Source organism: Rattus norvegicus, chromosome 4 (assembly GCF_036323735.1).
Source record: "Rattus norvegicus strain BN/NHsdMcwi chromosome 4, GRCr8, whole genome shotgun sequence".
NCBI lineage: Eukaryota > Metazoa > Chordata > Mammalia > Rodentia > Muridae > Rattus > Rattus norvegicus.
In genome coordinates, this window is record NC_086022.1 from 54,076,806 (window position 1) to 54,098,166 (window position 21,361).

Below are 21,361 nucleotides of genomic sequence, written 5' to 3' on the forward strand. Positions count from 1 at the left end.
TAGTCTTTGGGTAGTGGCTTAGTCCCTGGAAGCTCTGGTTGATTGGCATTATTGTTCATATGGGATCCCCTTCAGCTCTTTCAGTCCTTTCTCTGAATCCCTCAACTGGGGTTCCATTCTCAGTTCAGTGGTTTGCTGCTGGCATTCGCCTATGTGTTTGCCGTATTCTGGCTGTGTCTCTCAGGAGAGATCTACATCCGGTTCCTGTCGGTCTGCACTTCTTTGCTTCATCCATCTTATCTAGTTTGGTGGCTGTATATGTATGGGCCACATGTGGGGCAGGCTCTGAATGGGTGCTCCTTCAGCCTCTGTTCTAAACTTTGCCTCCTTCTCCCCTCCCAAGGGTATTCTTGTTCCCCTTTTAAAGAAGGAGTGAAGCATTCACATTTTGGTCATCCTTCTTGATTTTCATGTGTTCTGTGCATCTAGGGTAATTCGAGCATTTGGGCTAATAGCCACTTATCAATGAGTGCATACCATGTGTGTTTTTCTGTGACTGGGTTACCTCACTCAGGATGATATTTTCCAGTTCCATCCATTTGCCTACGAATTTCATAAAGTCATTGTTTTTGATAGCTGAGTAATATTCCATTGTATAAATGTACCACATTTTCTATATGCATTCCTCTGTTGAAGGGCATCTGGGTTCTTTCCAGCTTCTGGCTATTATAAATAAGGCTGCTATGAACATAGTGGAGCACGTGTAAAGCCCGGTTGCCCCTAGGGACTAGGGGATTCTCACATATACCAAGTGATGCTATGCAACCTTGCTCCTTCATTTAAAACTATTGGTTGAATAAAGATGCCTACAGCCTAGAGCTGGGTCTGACACAGAGACCAGAGGGGGAAAAGAGGTTGAGAGAAGGCACCATGGGGTAGATGAATCATGGAAACATGACCATGAGAGCTGGCAAACAGAAGAATGGCCCAGATGGAACATGGCAAGTCTTATTTCGGGGTTATTTACAAGGAAGTAGACAAAATAGCCATAGAGGGTTGATATCTGCTCAGATCCAATGCTGTCTTTTATCTGGGAACTAAGTGCTCTAAGGCAGGTTTGTTGGATTATGGTAAAGCCTCAAGTTTGGATTGGAAATTTCAGGAAATAAAGGTGGTCTCCAAGGGTTTCCAACTCAGCTCACCGAAGGTTAACATTACCAGTTAGAATTTAAATCCTGATACCAAGGCCTTGAGGGGAGGGTGGGGGTGGAGGTGGGGTGGTAGTGGAGGTAACTACTATTGCTTTTCCCATGTACTCCCTGTGGGCACAGTAGTTTGGGACAACAAGGTGAGAGGCAGGCATGGTGGATGCTGGAAAGATCTGATTATTGCAGGATGCCAGAATCAAAGTGCTCCTATCATCTCATCATACATGTTATCAAGTACACAATACACGTCCACTTAATAAGAGCAGCAAGGTATTATAACATTATGAGTCTGAATTTTGGTAAATAAATATTTAATATATTTAACGTTGATACATTTTCTTGAGGGGAGTCCCTCCAAACTAAAACTTCAGGACACAAAAGACACTTACACTGCCTTAAAACAAAAAGGATGCAATTAGAAAATGAGAATTTTTTTATCTAGGTAAAATGAACTAAATCCATTTTCCAAATCACACTTAATGAAATAACTCTCAACACCAAGTATTTGGTCTATTTAAGCAAATGTAAATAAAGGGTAACCCATGTTAGAAAAGAAATGCTTTTAGCAAAATCATTAGGGATTTAATATTCCTACACTAATTTAAACCTTTCAACCTCAAAATTATCCAAAATTATATATAACTGAAATTTTCACTATAACTAAAAAAATTTTTTTGCTTAATCCATTAAACAAACCAGTTTAGCAGGATAACGGTATTATACGTGGTTTTAAAGAAAGGGAAGGAAAGATGCTTTTTAAGTAATGACAAAGGTTATGTGAGTCAAACAAGATGTAAAATGAAAGGCAAGAGTATATTAACACATGTGCAAAGGATGAAGAAAGTTCTATGCATTTGCCCTAAGCAAGCATGAAGGTAAAACTAGTCACCAGTGCCACATCCTAGTCCTTTTGTGTGTGATTGGTTTAAAGAGGGAAGAACAGCTGGGAAATGCAGACTAATAGAAAAACTTTTGTTAATTTTTACATAGAAATTTTGCTTTTGAATCAAATGTTTAGAGTTTGAAAACTTAATGACCTATTCAAGTCACATCATGGTATTAGTCTTGCAAAAGAAAAGATCATCTTACTGACAAACTACAATCTAGGAAAAAGTTAAGTAGCATTTGAGCCACATGCTTAGAAATTAAAAGGATAGCTTAATACCATGCTAGGTAGCCACAGAGACTAAAGTTATAAGCAAGCTTTGTCTACTGTAGGTAAAAAGGCCTATCTATAATGATGGCCAAGTCTTTTCAACTCGTAAACGTGATTAACCAGAATAGGTAAAGGTAAAAGTAATTGGCTTTAAGTTCTGCCTTTATTTGCCATTCTATGTTTTGTAACTCTCTATTATTCAAGCCCTTAAATATAGCCACAGACAGGTACCTACATATATCTATAACCATGTTTAATTTGTTGGACTTCCACAGAAAGTCCAAGTGGAAGGACATAGAGAAGTAATGTTAATCTGAGAGCAAATAACCACAGAAAGACAACCTTTAATGGTCCCGAATAAAGGTAAGGGCTTGCGTTCTTCGCTTCTTTTCTTTCTTTCAACTCAGATCAGCTCCCAGTAACTTCTTAATTCTAGTAGCAATGGTTTATGACAGCAATGAACAATCATGGGAGAGCTGAGCAAGGTTCCACTGATTCCTACGGTTTTGTTCAGAGTATCCCAGCCTCCTGCTGTGGCTCAAGATTTGCTGTTACTTTGTTTTGGATTCCATTAGACCCTGTTGTGGTCAATAAATTCCTTTTTGATTAAGCCAGTCAAAGTCAGTTTCATTATTTGTGTGTGTTTTTTTTTAAAATACTTTAGCTAAGACTACAGTTCTTAAAGACATTCTAAAGTACACTCATTGAACTCTTGAAAGAAACCAGTGCTCAACAATATGTCGTTCCACCTTCTATATATGCTGCTTAACTTTACTTGCATTTTCTATTTAGCGAGCAGGTCTAGAAAAATCAAGCTTCATACAAGAGGAAATCAAACATGTTTAATAATATGCTTGTTGTCACAGAAGGGAGTAGCTTTGATATTCAAATTGCCGCAGGATGGAACCCACAGCCCTGCTCTGTATCAACACAGAAAGTATTTGCTGTTCTGCTATTTTCTAAAAGGGGATGAGGAGGAGATTGCAATTCTCCCGTAAGGAGTATGACACTGTAGCAACAAGACCTGAAATTTACACTTCTTTTTGCCAGAGATATTATAATAGCCCCTTCTGCCTCCAGTTTATTCTGCTTCATGAATTTCTCTTGCCTGATATGTATTAATATACAAATTCATGTTAAAAAATGCAACCGGTTTTTTATTTGATAAAATGGGTGTAAAGGAAGGAAATGAGTTAAAAGGAAACCATGTAACCTGCCCTCGTCCCCCTTTCCCCACTCCCTGAGGTGTTAGGTATTGAACATAAGGTCTCAGGCCTGCTAGGCGAGTGCACTGCCATGGAGGAGCCCTGCCCTGGTAGAGGCGCAGAATGTGCAGATGCAGAAGGTGAGGCTTACACCCATTTTACACTTATGAAGCCCTGCTTTTTATTTACTTTTAGTATTTCTAAAACAGAAATGAAACTACTTCTCTGAAATACCTTAAGATATTTTTCTCTACAGAATTCCAAATAAAACTATTAACAACTATTTAGAATGGAATTTGTAACAAGATTAGAACTTATATCAAGATGTGCTGAGAAACTTACTTGTGCTTCTTAATTATTAGCACTAGAAAAAACTGGTTTAAACAAGAAGAAATTAAATCATGTTTACTAATCTGCTCAGTCCTTGATAGAAGTACCAACTAAAGGACGTGGACCTGAGAACCAAACTGCCTCACAGTGGACCCCACAATTCTGTACCAACACAAAATATTAATCATAATCAAACACAATTTACTTACCCAGGAAGACAAGTTGGCTTAACAACAGGATGAAGAAAAAAATTAGTACGGTCATCTCAGAAACAAGAGAATGATGTGACAAAATTTAATAGCTACTCATGACAAAAGGGAGTTTTCAATTTGATGGAAAAACCATACACACCTTGCTTTGTCCATTTATACCAAGAAAGTGTGCACTCGTACCACCTGTATTGTTATTGCAAGTCCATAATACAAGTAAGAAAAATAAATGAAAGTCACAAAGATTAGAAAATAAAGAAGTAAAATTGCATTCTTCGTAGAAGACATGATTATGTGGATTAAAATTATAGTCTACTAAAACCTATTACACTTAATTACTTTAGGGGAGTGTGTGTGTGTTTGGGGGGGGCATATGCATTTTTGTAGTCCAGAAAGGGGAACTGAATCCCCTGGTGTTGGAAATCAAACTTAGCTCCTCTTTAAGAGCTGTAATCACTCTTAACCAGTAAGTAAGCCATCTCTATAGCCCCTAGAACTTAGCTAGGTTAAAGGATATGAAGTCAATACAGTATATGCAGTATATATGTGTATTTATATATTATATATTAAATAAAATGTCATCTCCAGCAGCAATCAACAATTTTAAAAGTAGATACTGAGAGATTATGTTTATAAACTAGAAGACTCTACAATGTTATAGTGATTCCCAACTGATGAGTAGATTATCATGGCGATCAAACCACCCATTTCTGAAAAAGTCTGAGAGGCAAATTTTAAAATTTAGACAAATGTTCAAATCACCTAGAATTGCTAAGACAACCTTAAATAGAAAAAAATGACTTATCATAACTTATTTTAAGATTTAGGATAAGTATCCAATAATCAAATCAATATTATACTAACAAAAAATTTAAAAATACAAATTAACAGGACAAATAAAATCCATTAAGCAAGAGAAAAAGCCCTAAGAAAGTACTCTAACTCAATGAAGGAAAGCCTTATAAACTGCCCTACTCAATTAGTAAACAGAAAAAAACATATCTGCAATGAAAGATTCCTACAATCACCCCACAGGACTCTTTTCTGCACTCTGTATGAAAACAAAAAGGTGAATAATAAAATTAAATAGACAAACTTAGAACCACTAAACTTCTAAGAGGCTGTCACTGTGAATTCAGCATAGGCCAACACATCCTAGAAATCAAAAGCCATTTTTTAAAAAGAAGAGTAGTCTTTATGTTATTAAAATGAGTAGCCAACCAAAAGACAAGACATCACTGGAACAACCTAGGTGAGACAAAGTTAGAAGTTAGAAGCACATTTCTAAGTGCTGCCATACACACACACACACACACACACACACACACACACACACACACACACACACAAATGGTTAGAAAGCATTACAAACAGCAGACAAGCCAATGAATAAAAAACAAAACGCCCAAATGGTCAGTACACATCGACTTCAGCAGTCCTCAAGAAGGAACAAGTAAGAATCACTTCCATAGTCCATATTCACTACCAGCAACCAAATCACAGACCACACCAAATGTTGAAGAGAAAACAGATGAACTTCACTGGAAGGCCAAAATTGGCAAGGCCTCTGGCTGACAGTTCTTTATAGAGAGAAATATTTGTCCACCCTTTGGTAATGGAATTCTTTCAGGTATTCATTAGAAACAAAGATGTACAAAAAATCTGTGAAATAATTATGGCAGCTCTGTAACAGCCAAAAACATTGTAAGCAACCCCACTCAAAACCACAGATGATTTAAATATGAGAATAAACAAACATACCATAAGATATTTATCAATGGACTATTACTGAGCAAAGAATGAAAGCCGAGGTAGTAAAATAGATGAATATTAAAATATGCTGAGTGAAAAAGGTTGAAGCAGGCAAAACAAAGCCTTAATGACAAGAAAAGAAAACAATTGGATAGAAACACTCTACTTGAGCCATCAGATATCCTTAAGCTTAGTTTGAAGGTAATGGCTCCATAGTATATCATTTGTCATCTGTGTATTTTACATTTTATTACTTATACTTTAACAAATGTTGTACATGTGCATGTAGTATACACATTTGCATGTGTGTGCACATGGACACTAACAGTTGGGTGCCTTCTTCATCCCTTTCTACTGTTTATAATGAGGCAGGGTTACCTGCTGAACCCTGAGCTTAATGACTCAGTGTAGTCAGTCAGTTTACCTCAGGGATCCTGTTTTTCTGATTTCTATCTCCCACTTCTATCAGCACCACCCCTACCTCCACACCCCTAAAACAGAAACAAAATAAGAAGACCAAATCAAAAAAGCCACTTTCCTGTAACACAACCCTGTGTTGGAATGCATGGACTTAATGTTTCCCTCAGGAAGCATTCAGTCCACATATTATGTCCTTCGGTAATGACACGCTCACCAACATGAAACAATGTCCATAAAAGAAAGGATGAGTGTGCCTGCAGGGTGTGTCATCTGAGAGTGAGTATGTGTGGGCTGTCTTTTAGTAATTCATAGAAAACAAAGCCTGTTAAGGTCTGAACAAAAACATAAGCACTACTTCTGTGTAAGAGTCCCAGGTTGTTACGGCTTTGATGGTGACTTCACTCTGCAACCTGCCTGAGTACACCCAGTTCATGGTAGCTAAACGAGGCTTCAAATGTTTAAGTAGTCATGATGTAAACAGAGAAGTGAAATGACTTTATTTAAATAAAGCAAAGTTCCTGCATGTCTGCATTAATAAGGTGTCATGATGTAGCATGATGCATGCTTTCTGTGCTCATTCTTGAAATTCAGAGCATACCTCATCGTACTGAATTAATAACCTTTGAACTGTCTAAAGCTGCATGGTTAGTGCTACCAGGCACTATATAGCCATTACAATAGTAAATCTTTAATAGTGAGCACTGTTTTTAATAAGAAAAGTAATTTTAAAGTAAGTCACCTGACTGCTATCAGAGTTTTCCCAAACCTCCCAGCTGCGTATTGCATAACTTTCTGGATTACTTTCAGCTGTTTCCTAGCACTCTGTGAAGAAGCTTGTTTTTAGAAAGAACAGGTTGGGCTGAGAGCTTATGGAACATTACCAAAATCAGCATAAAATGCTACACTAACATGAGTCCTCTGGTAAGAATGTGCATGAGTGCATGCACGAGCTAATTCCCGTCTCCATATATTCCAATAATGGGTTCCTGAAGCACATATTGAAGACAAGTTCATTGAAGAACTGTTCTCTCATTCTAGGATAAGGACAAGAATTACAACGAACTGTCTTCAGAAATCATGCAAACATTCAGAATAATGAAGTACTTAAAATGTTAGGAAAAACTTCCTCAACCTAAAATTCTGTATTCAGCAAACTGTTTTATCAAAGGTAAATAATTTTTCAAACACAAATTAAGGGAATTTTCTACTAGTAAGACTGATTTACCAAATGCCAAAAGTTCTTCAGAATAGGAAAGTAATTGAGATCATGAATTTTGGTTGTCGACTTGCTGGAATTTAGAATCTCTGCAGAGAGCTGTGTAGAGCTGTAGCTGGCTCTGTGGGTTAAAGGCCTGGGCTGCCAAGCCTGAGGACCTGAATTCCATCCCTGGGACTCATATGGTACAAAGCATAAACCGACGCCCTCAGATTGTCCTCTGACCTCCACACCCACTGTGGCACTCACACTGTGCCCTCTCCAACCCTCACACAAAGTAAGTAAATATAAAAACTTAGACTCTCCACAGAAACTTATCTCGAGGCATACCTGTGAAGTATTTTCTAGATCAGGGTAACTGATAGGTTATCCACCCCTCAACACAGGAGTCGTCCTTAATTCTATAGCTCTGGGTCTCCAATTTAACAGGGACAAAGAGAGATGAGCAGCAGCATATGCAGCACTGTTTTCTGGTTAAAATGCAACATGACCATCAACGTTGAGGTCCTGCTGCCATGACACTTCCCCTCCAATGCTGGACTACATCCTAATGGAGTGAGTCTAAATAAACCTTTCCTTATGTAAATCACTTATGATTACAGACACAAGAAAAGGAACGAATGCTGAGATATATAGACTCTGAATCTGGGCAAGAGTTTGTTTGAGTAGCTACATTAATACAACTACATAATATGCTATACTTGTAAATTATTTTCAATAATGTGGCTTTTATTTTTAAAAAGGAAAAGGAACCAAGACAGGCAGAAATTCAAATATATACAAAGGATGCTAAATGGAAAATGTAATATATTTTTAAATTGATGTACCAAGAGTTAATAATTTGATTAGTAAAATAAACCTATTCAGTGACAACAGCTTTTAAACTGATTATAGCTTTTGACATAAGTGAAAATAGTGGCAGCCGTGGAGGTGTGAATAAGAAGGCCCCCATAGGCTCATATATTTGAATACTAGGACCCCAGTTGGTAGAACTGCTGTGGGAAGATTAGGTGTGGCTTGTTGGAGTTATGTCACTGGGGAGTGGAGTATGAGGTTCCAAAGGCCCACACCAGTCCCCATCTCTCTCCCTCTCTCTGTCTTCTACTTGTCTGTTAAGGTGTGGCCTCTCAGCTGCTGCCATCATGCTCTACACCACGATGATCGTAGAGTCATCCTCTGAAACTGTAAGCACCAATTAAATATTTTCTTTTATGAGTTGCCTTGGTTATGGTGTCTCTTCATAGTAAAAGAACAGTAACCAAGACAGCAGCAAATTTATATGGGGGTGATAGCACATGTACACAGTATATGTGAATGTGTACCAACATAAAATATTTAAAAACATTATCAAAAATATAAAGGTAGTTAAACTTTAGAATACTTGGCATTAATTAAAATTTCCCAAGCATTGAAAAAAAAAAGAAAGAAAAAGAAAAAAGAAAAGAAAAAAGGAACATAGCTCTACCTGACAGCAAAGCCAGTCAGAAAAATAGAATACAAGGACATCATATTGTATTCCATATACTAGATTAGACATGTTAGGCAGGTGGGGGGTGGGGGGCAAAAACCTTCAGTTCCAGCACTTGGGAGGCAGAGGTAGGTAGATCTCTTTGAGTTCAAGGCCAGATGAAATATTACTGGAGATAACACACGTGTGACTGACATACATGAGGGCAGGGTGGCACTTAAAACAATGTCTGAAATTTTTTCAAAGTTGACAAACTAGTACAAACTATATGCCCAAGCAATAAATAACAAAAGCCAGCACAAAAACATTAAACAAACTATACAAAGGAACATCATTAATAGATTCCTCAAAAATACAACTAATAGCAGAAAAATATGAAAAGTAGTCAGAAAAATGAATATTATTTGTGGGAAAAAACTCACTCTTTCAGATATTAAGGACAGCTATTAGCATGCCTACAAGAAATGCACAGCAGGGAAAAAGACACCGAGACTAAGGAAGAACGTGAGAAGACTGTAAGTCCATGCTAAAGGAAGCTGCAGTGGTAATATTAATTTCAAACAAAGCTGATTTTAGAGAAAAGTATTCTGAGTCCCAAAGGTCACTTCACAATGCCAAAAGGGCCAAGTCAACATGACATAACAATTGTAAATACTGATATACCTAATAGTTCTAAAGTATTTGAGGCAATAAAAATTACATAAAGCAGCCTTAAAATAGCAAGGGTAAAGCAGACTTGAACACCATTGGTCCAATTTGATACACTATAACATAAGTGAGAACCTACCATATAGTACTTAGAAGAAAACATGTAGCAATAAATTTTTACTAAAAAAAAATACTTGTTATCCTATGTGTACTTGCCTGAATGTATGTATGGATACCATGTGCTTTAGAAGCCCAAGGTCAGAAGAGGGTACTAGATCCCCTAGAACTAGAGGCACAGGCAGCTGTGCGTTGCCATGTGGGTGCTGGGAATTGAACCCAAGTCTTCTCCAAGAGTAGCAAATACTCTTAACTGATAAGCCAGCTTTCCACCCCTATACTCAACTTTGTAAAAAATAAGAGTATAGGCATCAATTAGTTCAATAACTGCTATTATAGAAAAACCTGGAAAATGCAAAGTAAGCACAAGGAAATTATAAGACCAGAATAGAAATTAATAAAATAAAAAACAAAACAGTAAGATCAATCAATGAAACTAAAATCAATGAAACTAAAAGCTGATTGTTCTAAAAAGCTGATTGTTTCAAAAGATAGTAATAGTGATCAGTCTTTCACCAGAATGACTGTATGATAGACAGAGTGAATGGAGATACAGAACAATCAAGATGGTTGTCTGTTGATAGCCATGGTACACGTCAATCTGTTACTTTAGTATGCTTTCATCCATTTAAGACTACATAATAAAAAATACTCTTAAAAAAGCATGGGATAGATATGTTTTTCATACACCTGCTTTTAGAATGTAGATATACATACATATTTGTAATATGGGTAAAATGGCTGGGAGTGAAGCCACTGAGGAGCCTAATCCACACGGGAAAACCAGGAAGAATGCTCTGTTAACTCTGGGCAGTGAAGTGTCTTTGTACACACACACATGTTTAAATATTATTTAAACAAGTAGGGCTGAGCAATACTTTTGTACTTAAAGAAATGTCTATTGCCTAAGAAAATTACAAAACTGTAAAGGAAACGTGAATTTTAACTATCACTTTGGCACAATCTATGATCACCTAACTAGAGCGTCTAACTGATGGGTTTTCTAGTTGGACTGGCCTGTGGACATGGCTATTGGGAAAATCTTAGTTATGTTAATTGATCTGAGAAGAACCAGCCTCAAAGTAGGTGGCACTAACGTCTGGGTTTGGGTCCTGAATTAGGGTAGAGAAAGCAATATGAGCAGTTAGTATGCATACATTAATTTCTTTCTGATTTTGACTGTGGATCTATTGACTGACTTAAGTACCTGCTGACTTGACTTCCCTGCTACGATGGACTGTAATCTAAATTGTTAGCTAAAGTAAATCTTTCTACCTAAGTTGCTTCTTGTTAAGTCTTCCTTTATCACAGCAACAGGAAGCAAAGCCAGTAAGAAGCTTCAGTGTTATCAATTCTTTGTAATTAACCTAAAATCCAATGCCACTGTAAATCAAACCACTATTTTCTAGTGAAAAGAGCATACTCTTCTCTACTGAGACTACTTAGTACTTGGTACTAAGTACAAGCAAAATAATGTAACAGGAAGCACTGAAGTGTAATAAAAGCCTTACTCTAATCGAGCTGCATCATTACCGTAAAGCTACACTCGCTATAGACAAGCAAGCAAATGAAAGAAACAGAAGAGAATATAGTTAGCTTTAAGATCACTTGAAAACCCCCAAATTTAAAGTACCATTTTCAAAAGGTGAAATATAAATTAGTTAATATATTCAGTAAAAATACTGATATAACAAGGCAGGTCATCCAAGACCCTACATCTGTGTCTTGCTTCAACAATGTTTCTACAGAACAGACTTGGGACTCCCTCCTTTTAAACTTTCAGCTACCTTCCACTCTCTCCAGCAGCACCTTCTTGCCTACCCCAGAAACAGTCACCAGCATCTAGTTGTGGATATCTTCCACACTGCAGATCACTTATAATCAGAGGTGGAGTTTACAATAAACTGCTGGGTATTTTGTAACTTCAGTATACTTACAGATGCTTCTCTCTAGGCTACACTTTCAGGCAATGTGATGGATCACTTCTTCCTAAACTCCTGAGAAGAAAAGAGGGCTCAAGGATTGTCTATACAAGATGCAAAGTAGCTGATAGGCTGTTCAGGAGGTACAGAAGCCTTCTCAAGATTGTGTGGGAGTAAAACCAATGTGCTAGAGAACCTGAACCAGGGCTTGGATCTTCGTGACCTGGGTTTTGACCTAAAGATCTCTCATTTCTACAACTTCCATAAGAGCCACTTCCAGGATGCGGAGGTGAGCTTGAGAAGCTGAGGCTGGCCAGGCCCCAGCTGTCCCTGGGGAAGATTAAGAAGTACATCATCCTTAAGTACTACCAGAAGTCCTGGAAGCCTACCAGAGGCTCCTGCGCTACAGCAGCCAGCTGATGCCTGAGTCTTTCCTGCCACTAAATAACTCTGTAAGTCTCCTGGAGCCCCCGAGCCCCCAAACCTTGAACTAAATGAAAATAAAGCTTTTGAAACAGAAGGGAGAAAAAGATGTAAGATTACAGTAACACTCAAAGGAAAATTTAATATTTATTCAATGACCATTAGCATCAAGGTAATTTTAGCAAAAGGTAAACAACAAATTACTAAAATCAGTATGATACGAACTACTACCCAATACCAATCAATAGTTCTTCCAAATTACTGAGAGAAAATAACTAGCCTAAGAAGAATGTGCATGCTCAACAGATATGAAAGCTGTTCAGTTTCACTAGACCTACAAATCCAGCAGAGAGGTTCTTTCACCAGTGAGACGTTTCTAAAATCCCTCCTGCTGATGAAAGGTAGTTTGTGACAACTGTTTGCAGGACATTTAGGCAGTTGTCTGCCTATGTGGTTCTAGCTTTATTTCTTACAACTTACTCTACATAAATACTGGAGAGGACACATTTGAATGTTTATTACAGAAACTTTCTTTTGAAAGTCAAAATACATACTGATATCAAGCTAAATTGTGTCCTCTTGAAAGTTACACTGAAATGCTAACCCTCACACCTTTGAAGGTAATCCTATTTGGGAAGGGGGCCTTTACAAGTATAACCGAGTTAAAATAAGGTCATTAAGGCTGATCCAAGCACTGTATGATTGGTGCCCTTGTAAATGGAGAGGACAAAATGAGTATAACATGCCATGTTATTTGTAAAGCAAAGAATGGATGGAGACAGGGAACCTTAAGGATTGCAAGTAACTACTAGAGGTTAGAAGACAGGTATGAAAGATTCACTCCCAGTTTCTCCAGAAGGAACAAACTCTGCTGGTACTTTGATTTTAGATTTCAAGCTTGAGAACAATGAATCACTGCTCTATAAACTACCTCGTTTATGGTACTTGATTATATATAGCACCTGTTATATTAACTATACCTTCATACAATGTAGTAATATGGCATTAAATGCAAGAATAAAAGAATGAAATAGGTATAAATGGACAAGGAAACAAACCTCTAGCATAAAAAAGATAATCTGTGTAATATATAAAGTACTAGTTTTTGGGTTTTTTTATTTAAATTAAGCATCTCGATAGTCCTTCAAACTGCTTATGGAAAAACACCTGTGATCATTATCTTCTGTGTTTCTTCACTGGATTTGGAATGACAGGAGAGAGATTATGGGAATGCCTGTGTGCCAGACAGCTTTAAAGGAAGAAGGCTAAACCATCCTAAATGGGCAGCAACATCCAAGGGGTTCTGACTAAGCTGAGAACCCAAACCCTTCCGTATGTTAGGCCAGTTATCACAGTGTCCTGTCCTGACTGAATAAAAATCACAAAGGAGGAAGTGAGGCAAGAAGTAACATCTGTGCAGCCCATCCTCACTGCCGCTGGCCTGCTAGCACAGCTAACCTGCTCCCACTGCCACACCACACCGCACTAAGGTGAGCTGCACCCTCACACTGTGAGCCAAAATAAACACTTTGTTTTGCAAGTTGCTCTTGTCAGGCATTTTGTCGCAGCAACCAGAAAGGCAGCATGTCATCCTGCTCCAGTGCTGGCCAAGTCAAACAAGGACTCACTGTTCCCCTCTGTAACCTTGAGTGTTCTTCTACACTTCAATCATCAATAGTACGTAAAGATTTAATTTTTTTATTTTTTAAATTTGGAACTACAGGACTGGTTAAGTATTTTGCCTGTAAATAATCCCAGCTTTTTCAACCCTAAGATAAATGTTTAACTTTGTAAATAAAGACTTTTTTTTTTCTTTTTTTCGGAGCTGGGGACCGAACGCAGGGCCTTGTGCTTGCTAGTCAAGTGCTCTACCACTGAGCTAAATCCCCAACCGTAAATACAGACTTTTAAACTGTTACTGAGCATATAGTTTTTGTGATAATCCTACTATATTATCATGTATGCCTGGACTTCTTTATCACTTCCCCTTTGCTTCAATCTAGCAAATCTTTAATGAGCATTTCTTTTACAAATGTGATTCCTTTAGTAAATCTTCAATGACAAGTTGAATGTCTAAACAAATTACTACTAAAATGAACTCTAGAGTCTAGAATACTGAAATGGTAATGAAATTAAACTATGAATTTACTGCGTATCTTTCACTTGACCCTACTTTCCAAAGGAAGTTTTCCTGACTATTTCTGACTAACCTGAGAACCCAAACCCTTCCATACGTTAGGCCAGTTATCACTGTGTCATATACCTACACACAAAACTAAAAAGTGAGGGTGGAGTTTGCTATTTATTTTTTTCACTACCATTTATTACCATTAAATTGATGGAATCCTCACCTATAAGTATTGATAGTGATGTAGTAAACAAACGAGATTTATTCTTGTTATGCACTATTTATGAACACAGTTGAAGAAACCAAAAATCTTCTATTTAATAACTAGTACCATTTAAAGAATTACTATTTTAGGTTATTTGTAAGCCAATAAAAATTACACTTGCAAATAACTGCACACCTTATAAAGGTAAATAAGAATGTACTGACTTGTGTTGCTTCCAGAATCTTTATAGTAAAAATGGAATTGTGTTCATAATACTAGGTTAAATGTGGGAAGAAAGCTGTGACTTTTAGAGCTATAAAATAATATAAAATAAAGCTCAACTCTGAGTATGCTTTTAAAATAGTTTTCTAACTAAAACTGAAAAAAGCAAGCACCATATGTCCATTAAAATCATTTATTTAATATTCTGTGGAATATGGACAGAAATAAAATAAATGGGATATTATCATCATGTGTTTCATTTGAATCTTACTCTTCCCAGGTTTTATAGACTTGAAATATATCATACTTTACACTCTAAAGGTTAGGCTGTCATAGTTACACATCTGCAATCCCATAACTCTGGAGTTAGAGGGGCAAGATCAGGAATTAAAATTCAGCCACACCTACATCCCAAGTTTGAGGCTAGTCTGGGCTACAGAGGCCTTGTCTCAATAAATCCATACACTCTGTTTCTGAATACACAAAATACTGCAGACACCACGAAACTGTTCAGCAGCACTATAGGATGGAAATTATCCCTTCAGAACTTCGGCCAACAGACTAACACAGGTAACAATGAGGGTTCTGGATCATTCTAGTAGACTTTATTTCTCAACTGAACAAGTTAGTATAAATTGTAAGTAGTACTTTAAAGCTAAAGGATAACTTTTGCAATGAAGTATATTAAATAAAATACCCAACACTGTCCACAACAGAAAAAGAATTGGCCCAACAGTGACAGAACAAAGGGGTAGGAATGGGCTTAAGAGAAACAAGTATGGAGGCTCAAAACTCCTTAGAGAAGTCTATTTAAAGGTTCTTCTTTATAGACTTCATACTTAAGTGACTTAAAACTGCTATAACTGACTTACCTAACTCAGAGCTATCTGTGCTCTAAAATCTGTTTGCTATCAATGGAAAATGTGAACAAACATAGTAATTTCAGTAACAACTTTCTGCATATGCTTCTATAAATTCCTAAAGTACTTTATAGTGGCACCCATTCTTATATGGTTTACCTAACTATGAAATTCTTTAAAACCCCTTAGTAAGACCTTTTTATAGACCTAGATGGGAAGGTTGGGAAATGTGCCAATTCTACAGAACAAAGAATGAGCAGGCTTTACAATGTAGGCTCTACTCTTCCCTTCTCTGTCATATAGTTCACACTATCATACTTTGGTCTTTACCTTCTTCCTATGCCAAAGGAGGTCACTTTTCATGGTTGTATATTCCAAAGCCAGTGAATCTTAGCTTTCTTTTCTCATTGCTCAAAGTGAAAGGCATATCCTACTTTCTTCTACCACTCCTGCCCTAATTCAGGCAAGAAGATATTAGCTTAGCAAGGGAATGAAACCACTTTGCTTAATGAAGAAAGACTGAACTCTAGGTAATAATTTCTGCCAACAATATGAAGGTTTTACAATTTGATCAAGCAGTGAGAAATGCTGACTAGATTCCTAAGTCTGAATCAAACGACCAATTATAATTATTCAATCAGGAAATATTCACTCACCTGTGATGTGAAAATTATAGAAAAATGCCAAGGTGTTAGTTAGGTCCATCTCTCAGAACTGCATACAAAGTGAGGAAACACAATTTAACTAATGAAGATGAGTAATAAAAGCAAGGGCTGAGGAAGTAAAGGGAATTAAGGCAAAACACTTATTGATAAAAAGAAATGTAATAATCACTAATAGTGAAAAACAAGACAAGAAAGAAACAGAATGGAGAGAGGAGAGAAAGGAGAGAAAGAAGAGATAGGAGAGAGAAAGAGAGAGACAGACAGACAGACAGAGACAGAGACAGAGAGACAAAAAAATACAAACAAAACAACAACAACAACAAAAAAACCCCAGGTGAGTATGGCAGGCCAACCCTTGCCAGCCTCAAACCATTCAGAAAAAGGAGGCTGGCTAGGACTAGCTACAGGTTTTACTTGGGACTACACATATTAAACTCCACATGGCAAAGATGAATGTATGCGCTCCTTATACAAGTCAGCTGTCACTCTACCTGAAAGTCAACAGTACTTTACAGTAAGAGAATCTTGTTCTTTAAGTTTATGAAACTATACTTCCAGGTAAAGATAGCTGAACTATTAATTCCATGTAAGTTAGAACACACATTCACTTACTATGTTTAACTTTAAATGAAATCTGAATTTCCATAAAGTCTATTTATTAAAATTATATATGCCATAGGAACAGATTTATTTCTAAGAGTCACTTCTTCCATAAAACCAATTATTTCCAGAAAATGAGAAATGTATGTGTCTACACACTTCTCTGCTCTCCTTTAATGTCTGCCTTTACTGCAATTCCCTTACCTTACTCACCATCTACATCTAAGTGGGACATAACCATTCTGGGGATCCTTTGACTCCTCTAACTGTTTTAGTTCAGGCTCATTATTATTTTCTGGGGGCATCTACAAATACCTACTGGATCTCCTCTGTCACTCCTCTCACCATCCACCGTTTATCTCTTCACTGCCTCCACCTCACCCCAAGTACACTATCAACGTGAACCCTGACCTCTATGTGGCTCCCCCACATATTCCTCAACTGAACCTGTCTTAGTTAGGAAATGTACCTTGACATCTTAAGACAAAGAAATGCTGCACTAAAAGAACTTGTTTAACTCACAAAACACAAACTCAATCAAAAGAAAACCTATGACTGCCAATGTGACATCAAATGTTTCCAATGTGACAATTCTAGAATTACCTACAGAAATGAACTTCTGCTCTCAAACTGTAGTATATATCAATCTCCCCACTAAGCCTCATTTAAAAAAAATAGAGAAAAATAAAGAAAGAAATGATCAAGGTCTACCTTAGACCTAAGAAACCTAATTATGAAGGAATTGGACCTACCCACACACGTTTAATAATTTCTACAATAATCCCAATACATACATAAATGTGAAAATACAGGCAAAAATCTGTTTCCTAACAAACTCTCCTAATTTCCACGTAATTATATTACTAGTAATAAATGATTTTCCATATCATTTATTAACCTAGTGAGCACCTGTTAATCTTGTTCAGATGTTGCCCATTCTATCGAACTTTCCCTTACTTTCCCATCGCTCTATAGTTCTCCTTCTGTTTCTAACAAGTTTTCAGATATTTATATATACTCCCAACCCACACAACCACTGCACGAGGCAGCATTCTAATTTTACAAGTAGGAAAAGATAGAACAGGAAGGTTAAGGGGCTTGTTCAAAGTTGCCTGACTAGACTACAAAGCTATCGTCTGTCTTGTGAAGGACAGACTGACTCATCAGTTTACATGTTCTTTCCCTCTTCAGACACCAAGTTCCCTGAGGGAAGCATCAATCTTGATTTTTGACCTCAACATTCAATTACCCAATGCAGGTTTGTTCAATGAAAGAAGGAATGAAGAACTTGCTTCAAATCTGGCACCAGATAATGGTTTCGTTTCTTAACTTTGTAGATAGAGCTCTGAATGTATCCGCTTACTATATTAGGTCTAACCTATAAATTTACTGCTCGATTTATGAGAATGCTTTTTCACTGTTGTTTTAAGCTCAAAAAAAGATAGCAAAGCCTTAAAGATGACTCCAGAACACCAACTTTCACATTGCTCTCTTTTAAGCCAAGGGCTACATATTTTACAGTTAATTTTCACAAGAGAAGGCAACAACAATGTGGCTTTAAGTTACTGCAATTCAAAAGGTAAAGTTGATTAATAATATATGGTGTAAAGAAATTGAGCACTGACTACTTGTGCTTACAGTGAGCCATGTTACCTTTGTCTATGGAAATATACTCCCACATCTGTCATTTCCTTGAAACCCTGGATAAACATTACAGTTCAGCTCTGAGCAATGTGTGTAGTAGAACACGAATGTCTGCAATGCCTGAAGTTCAAGGGCCTGGTATGTGAACGTAAGCTACTTAATATTTGGTAGACTGTAGACTAAAGGTACCAAACCAGCAAAGCTGACCTTTACCCTGCTCACAAGGCAGCTCACATTAAAAAACCTGGAGATTTCCCTGAACTGAAAAACATGCAAAAATTAATGCTCCTTTAAGAAACTTACATTTTAATCATATTAGTTTTATGTAAAAATTAAGTAGTTATTCCTTTAACACCACTTTGAGAGACAAATCAATAAGGGGAAAGAATCCTCACAAAACAACATGCTGTAGTGGAAAGTACAAAGTAACTGGGCATTTAGTTCCAGTTACATTCCTAAATTACTATGTGACTTGGGGCCAAGAGCTCCATTTTCTCATTTGTTTAAAGAACTATAGAGGAAGAAGGACTTGGTTTATCTTTAAAGTTTTCTCCCAAATTCCTTTTCTTCTTTTTTGAACCACTGTTTTCTACTTCTAGTCAGTGGATGCAATGTTCTTTAAAACCTAAATTTTAAAACAAGAAATAAATCTTAAGTCCAATGGAATGATTTGGTTTCCAAAAGTAGACATGGACAGAAGCTTATGAAGTTAACAATTAATCTGGTAACTTTCCAGAAATTGTCTGCTCTTAACTCCTTCAGCAAGTGTAGTCTGATTTTGACATATCTAATATTGCTAAGTGAAGATATGAAATAGTTCTGCTCGGCTGAAACTTCCTGAAACTTCTCTGGGTGTTTCTTGGGTTCCAGAGGTACTTGCTCCGCTCTAAGAGAGCCAACAAACAGATGGCAGAAAGGGAGCCAGCCAGCATTTCAACAATCCCCTTTTCAACTCAGTAACCTCAGGAAGATCAAGATAAGGCCTTCACCAAGGAAAACCTCCCCACCCGCAGAAATGCCTGCAGCCAATGTAACGAATGCTTCCGTCAACAGTACCCATTCCCCTTCCCACAGAACTGCTCGCTCCCAATCCGCCATCTGGGCTTGGGATGGGCCTCACAGCACCAAACTCAGAACCACTTTTGATCCCAAAGGCCATTAGAATCTGCCGCTTCCCTAAGCATGGCTTCGGAGAAAGCAGCAGCAGCAGCAGCAGCAGCAGCAGCAGCAGCAGCACCACCACCACCACCACCACCACCGCAATGGAGAAAAGAAAAAGAAAAAACAAAACAAAACAAAACAGTGGGGCGGAGAGTAGAAACTAGGCCTAGTTTCTGCTGGAGAAATAAACCCCGTTTTTTTTTGTTTTTTTGTTTTTTTTTTTTTGCATGGGGAGCAGGCGCATTTCCTGCCCTTGCTCTGATCCGAAGTGTCCATGAACCTTCACTCTACTTTATCTTCTACTGGAATCCTAAGGGGGACGGAAAATCCGTTTTGCTTCTTTTCCCATCTATTCACTCCCAAAACCTCTAGCATTGTTAAGGAAGATAACCCAGATCCAGAAGTAGGAAGTGAAGCAAGGGCCAATGCTGGGATTCTGTTGTGAGATTAAGCAGCTGATGCACGAAGAAAATCCCCTTGTGGTCCAGAGTAAAGTTTGAACCTGCAGCAAGGGCATGGACCCGGCCCGGCCGACCAGGGCTTCTGGGCAGGCCTACGGAGGTGACACTCCCTTGTTTTCCAGCAGCTGGGGGAAGCGACTCCCAGCCTGGACAGGCCTGCTCCCGGGACGCAGGGTGAGGGGAGCACCAGGGCCCGGGAGGCTGGAGGCCTGGCCCCCAGTAGCACTCCAGCGGTGCCGAGCCCGCCCCCTTCTCTATCCTATTCTTGAGTACCCCAGCCCGAACCCGCCAAGGAGACATTGGGGATGGCGACAGGGGTCTCGGTCACTGACCACACATTTCTTGCCGAGGAAGGAGAAAAGAGACTCGTTTTCTTGCGGGGTGAGCAGCAGGGAGCCCACGTTGGTGACCCTCCGCGGGGGCTGCTGGCCCGAGCTCATGGTGTCGCCGGTGGGGTGGAGTGTCCAGGGCCGTCTCTTCTGGTGGTGGGCGAGCACTCGGTCCCACTCCGGGTGACAGGGGCGCGAGCCGGCAGTTACAGACGCAGCATCCCGTCGCTCCTCCGGCGCGCGGAGGCCGAGGGAAGGAGCTGACGGCGGGCGCCTTCAGGCCGCGCGCCGACAGGGAAGCTCCGGACTCCCGCCCTACTTGGCTCGGGCCGGATGGTCGTTGTCCTCGCACTCCAGCGGCTGCGCTAAACTCCTTACTCCTCCAGTCCTCTGGCGGCGGCAGCGGCGGCGGCGGCGGCGGCAGTAGCCGCACAATCCAACATGGCAGCAGGGGCGGGCGAGACCACGGGACGCGGGACGCGGGGGAGCGCGCCGGAAACTCGGCACGGCCGAACACCCCCTCGCTTGCTGCGCGCCGGGGCGTGTCCGCGCCAGGCCACGCCCCCTTCCGGGAGCGACAAGGCTCAGCAGGGTTGAGGTCTTATTACTGCCTAGTTTCCCCCGCCCCCCGTGACCACCTCGCGCGTGCGCAGACTCAGACCGAGGCCGGACTGGAGGGGCTCTGGCATCACTGAGCGGGTTGCGTCTTGTAGCACCGCTCTGCTTTGCGGAGCGTCCACTTCGCGCGGTGTTTGTCAGGCTCCGAAGTGGGACTCTCAGGCCGCCTGTGAGGAAGGTCTAGGTTAGCTGGAGAGAAAGGTCGGCCGGCGTGGTTTCGGTCAGAGCTGCAGGTGCCTCTGGTTTCTCGAACTTAGTACTGGCCGCCACCGGGGCAGGGAGGGACAGGCTTTTGCCGAGATCAGAAAAGACATCTTCATAGATGTCGGAAACAGACTCACAAAATACATCCACCGCCCTTCTGGCGGATCTCGTAGGATAGGTTTGTGTAGTATTTACGCTCCGATGATCCTGAATACCATTTTTTTTTCTTGCCTTGTGAATTGGAAACCAT

General features: G+C 39.2%; 1 protein-coding gene across 2 annotated transcripts in view; it reads right to left on the bottom strand.

The window, feature by feature from the left end:
• Wasl (WASP like actin nucleation promoting factor) overlaps positions 1–20,848 on the bottom strand; it is a 48,573-nt gene extending 27,725 nt beyond the window's left edge. Inside the window, exon 1 of one of the 2 annotated variants that reach the window (XM_039108349.2) lies at positions 20,293–20,848. In XM_039108349.2, the coding sequence (XP_038964277.1) occupies positions 20,293–20,400 (108 nt within the window). In that variant the 5' untranslated portion in view covers positions 20,401–20,848. 2 annotated transcript variants of the gene reach the window in all.
• Between the last annotated feature and the right edge of the window lie 513 nt (positions 20,849–21,361).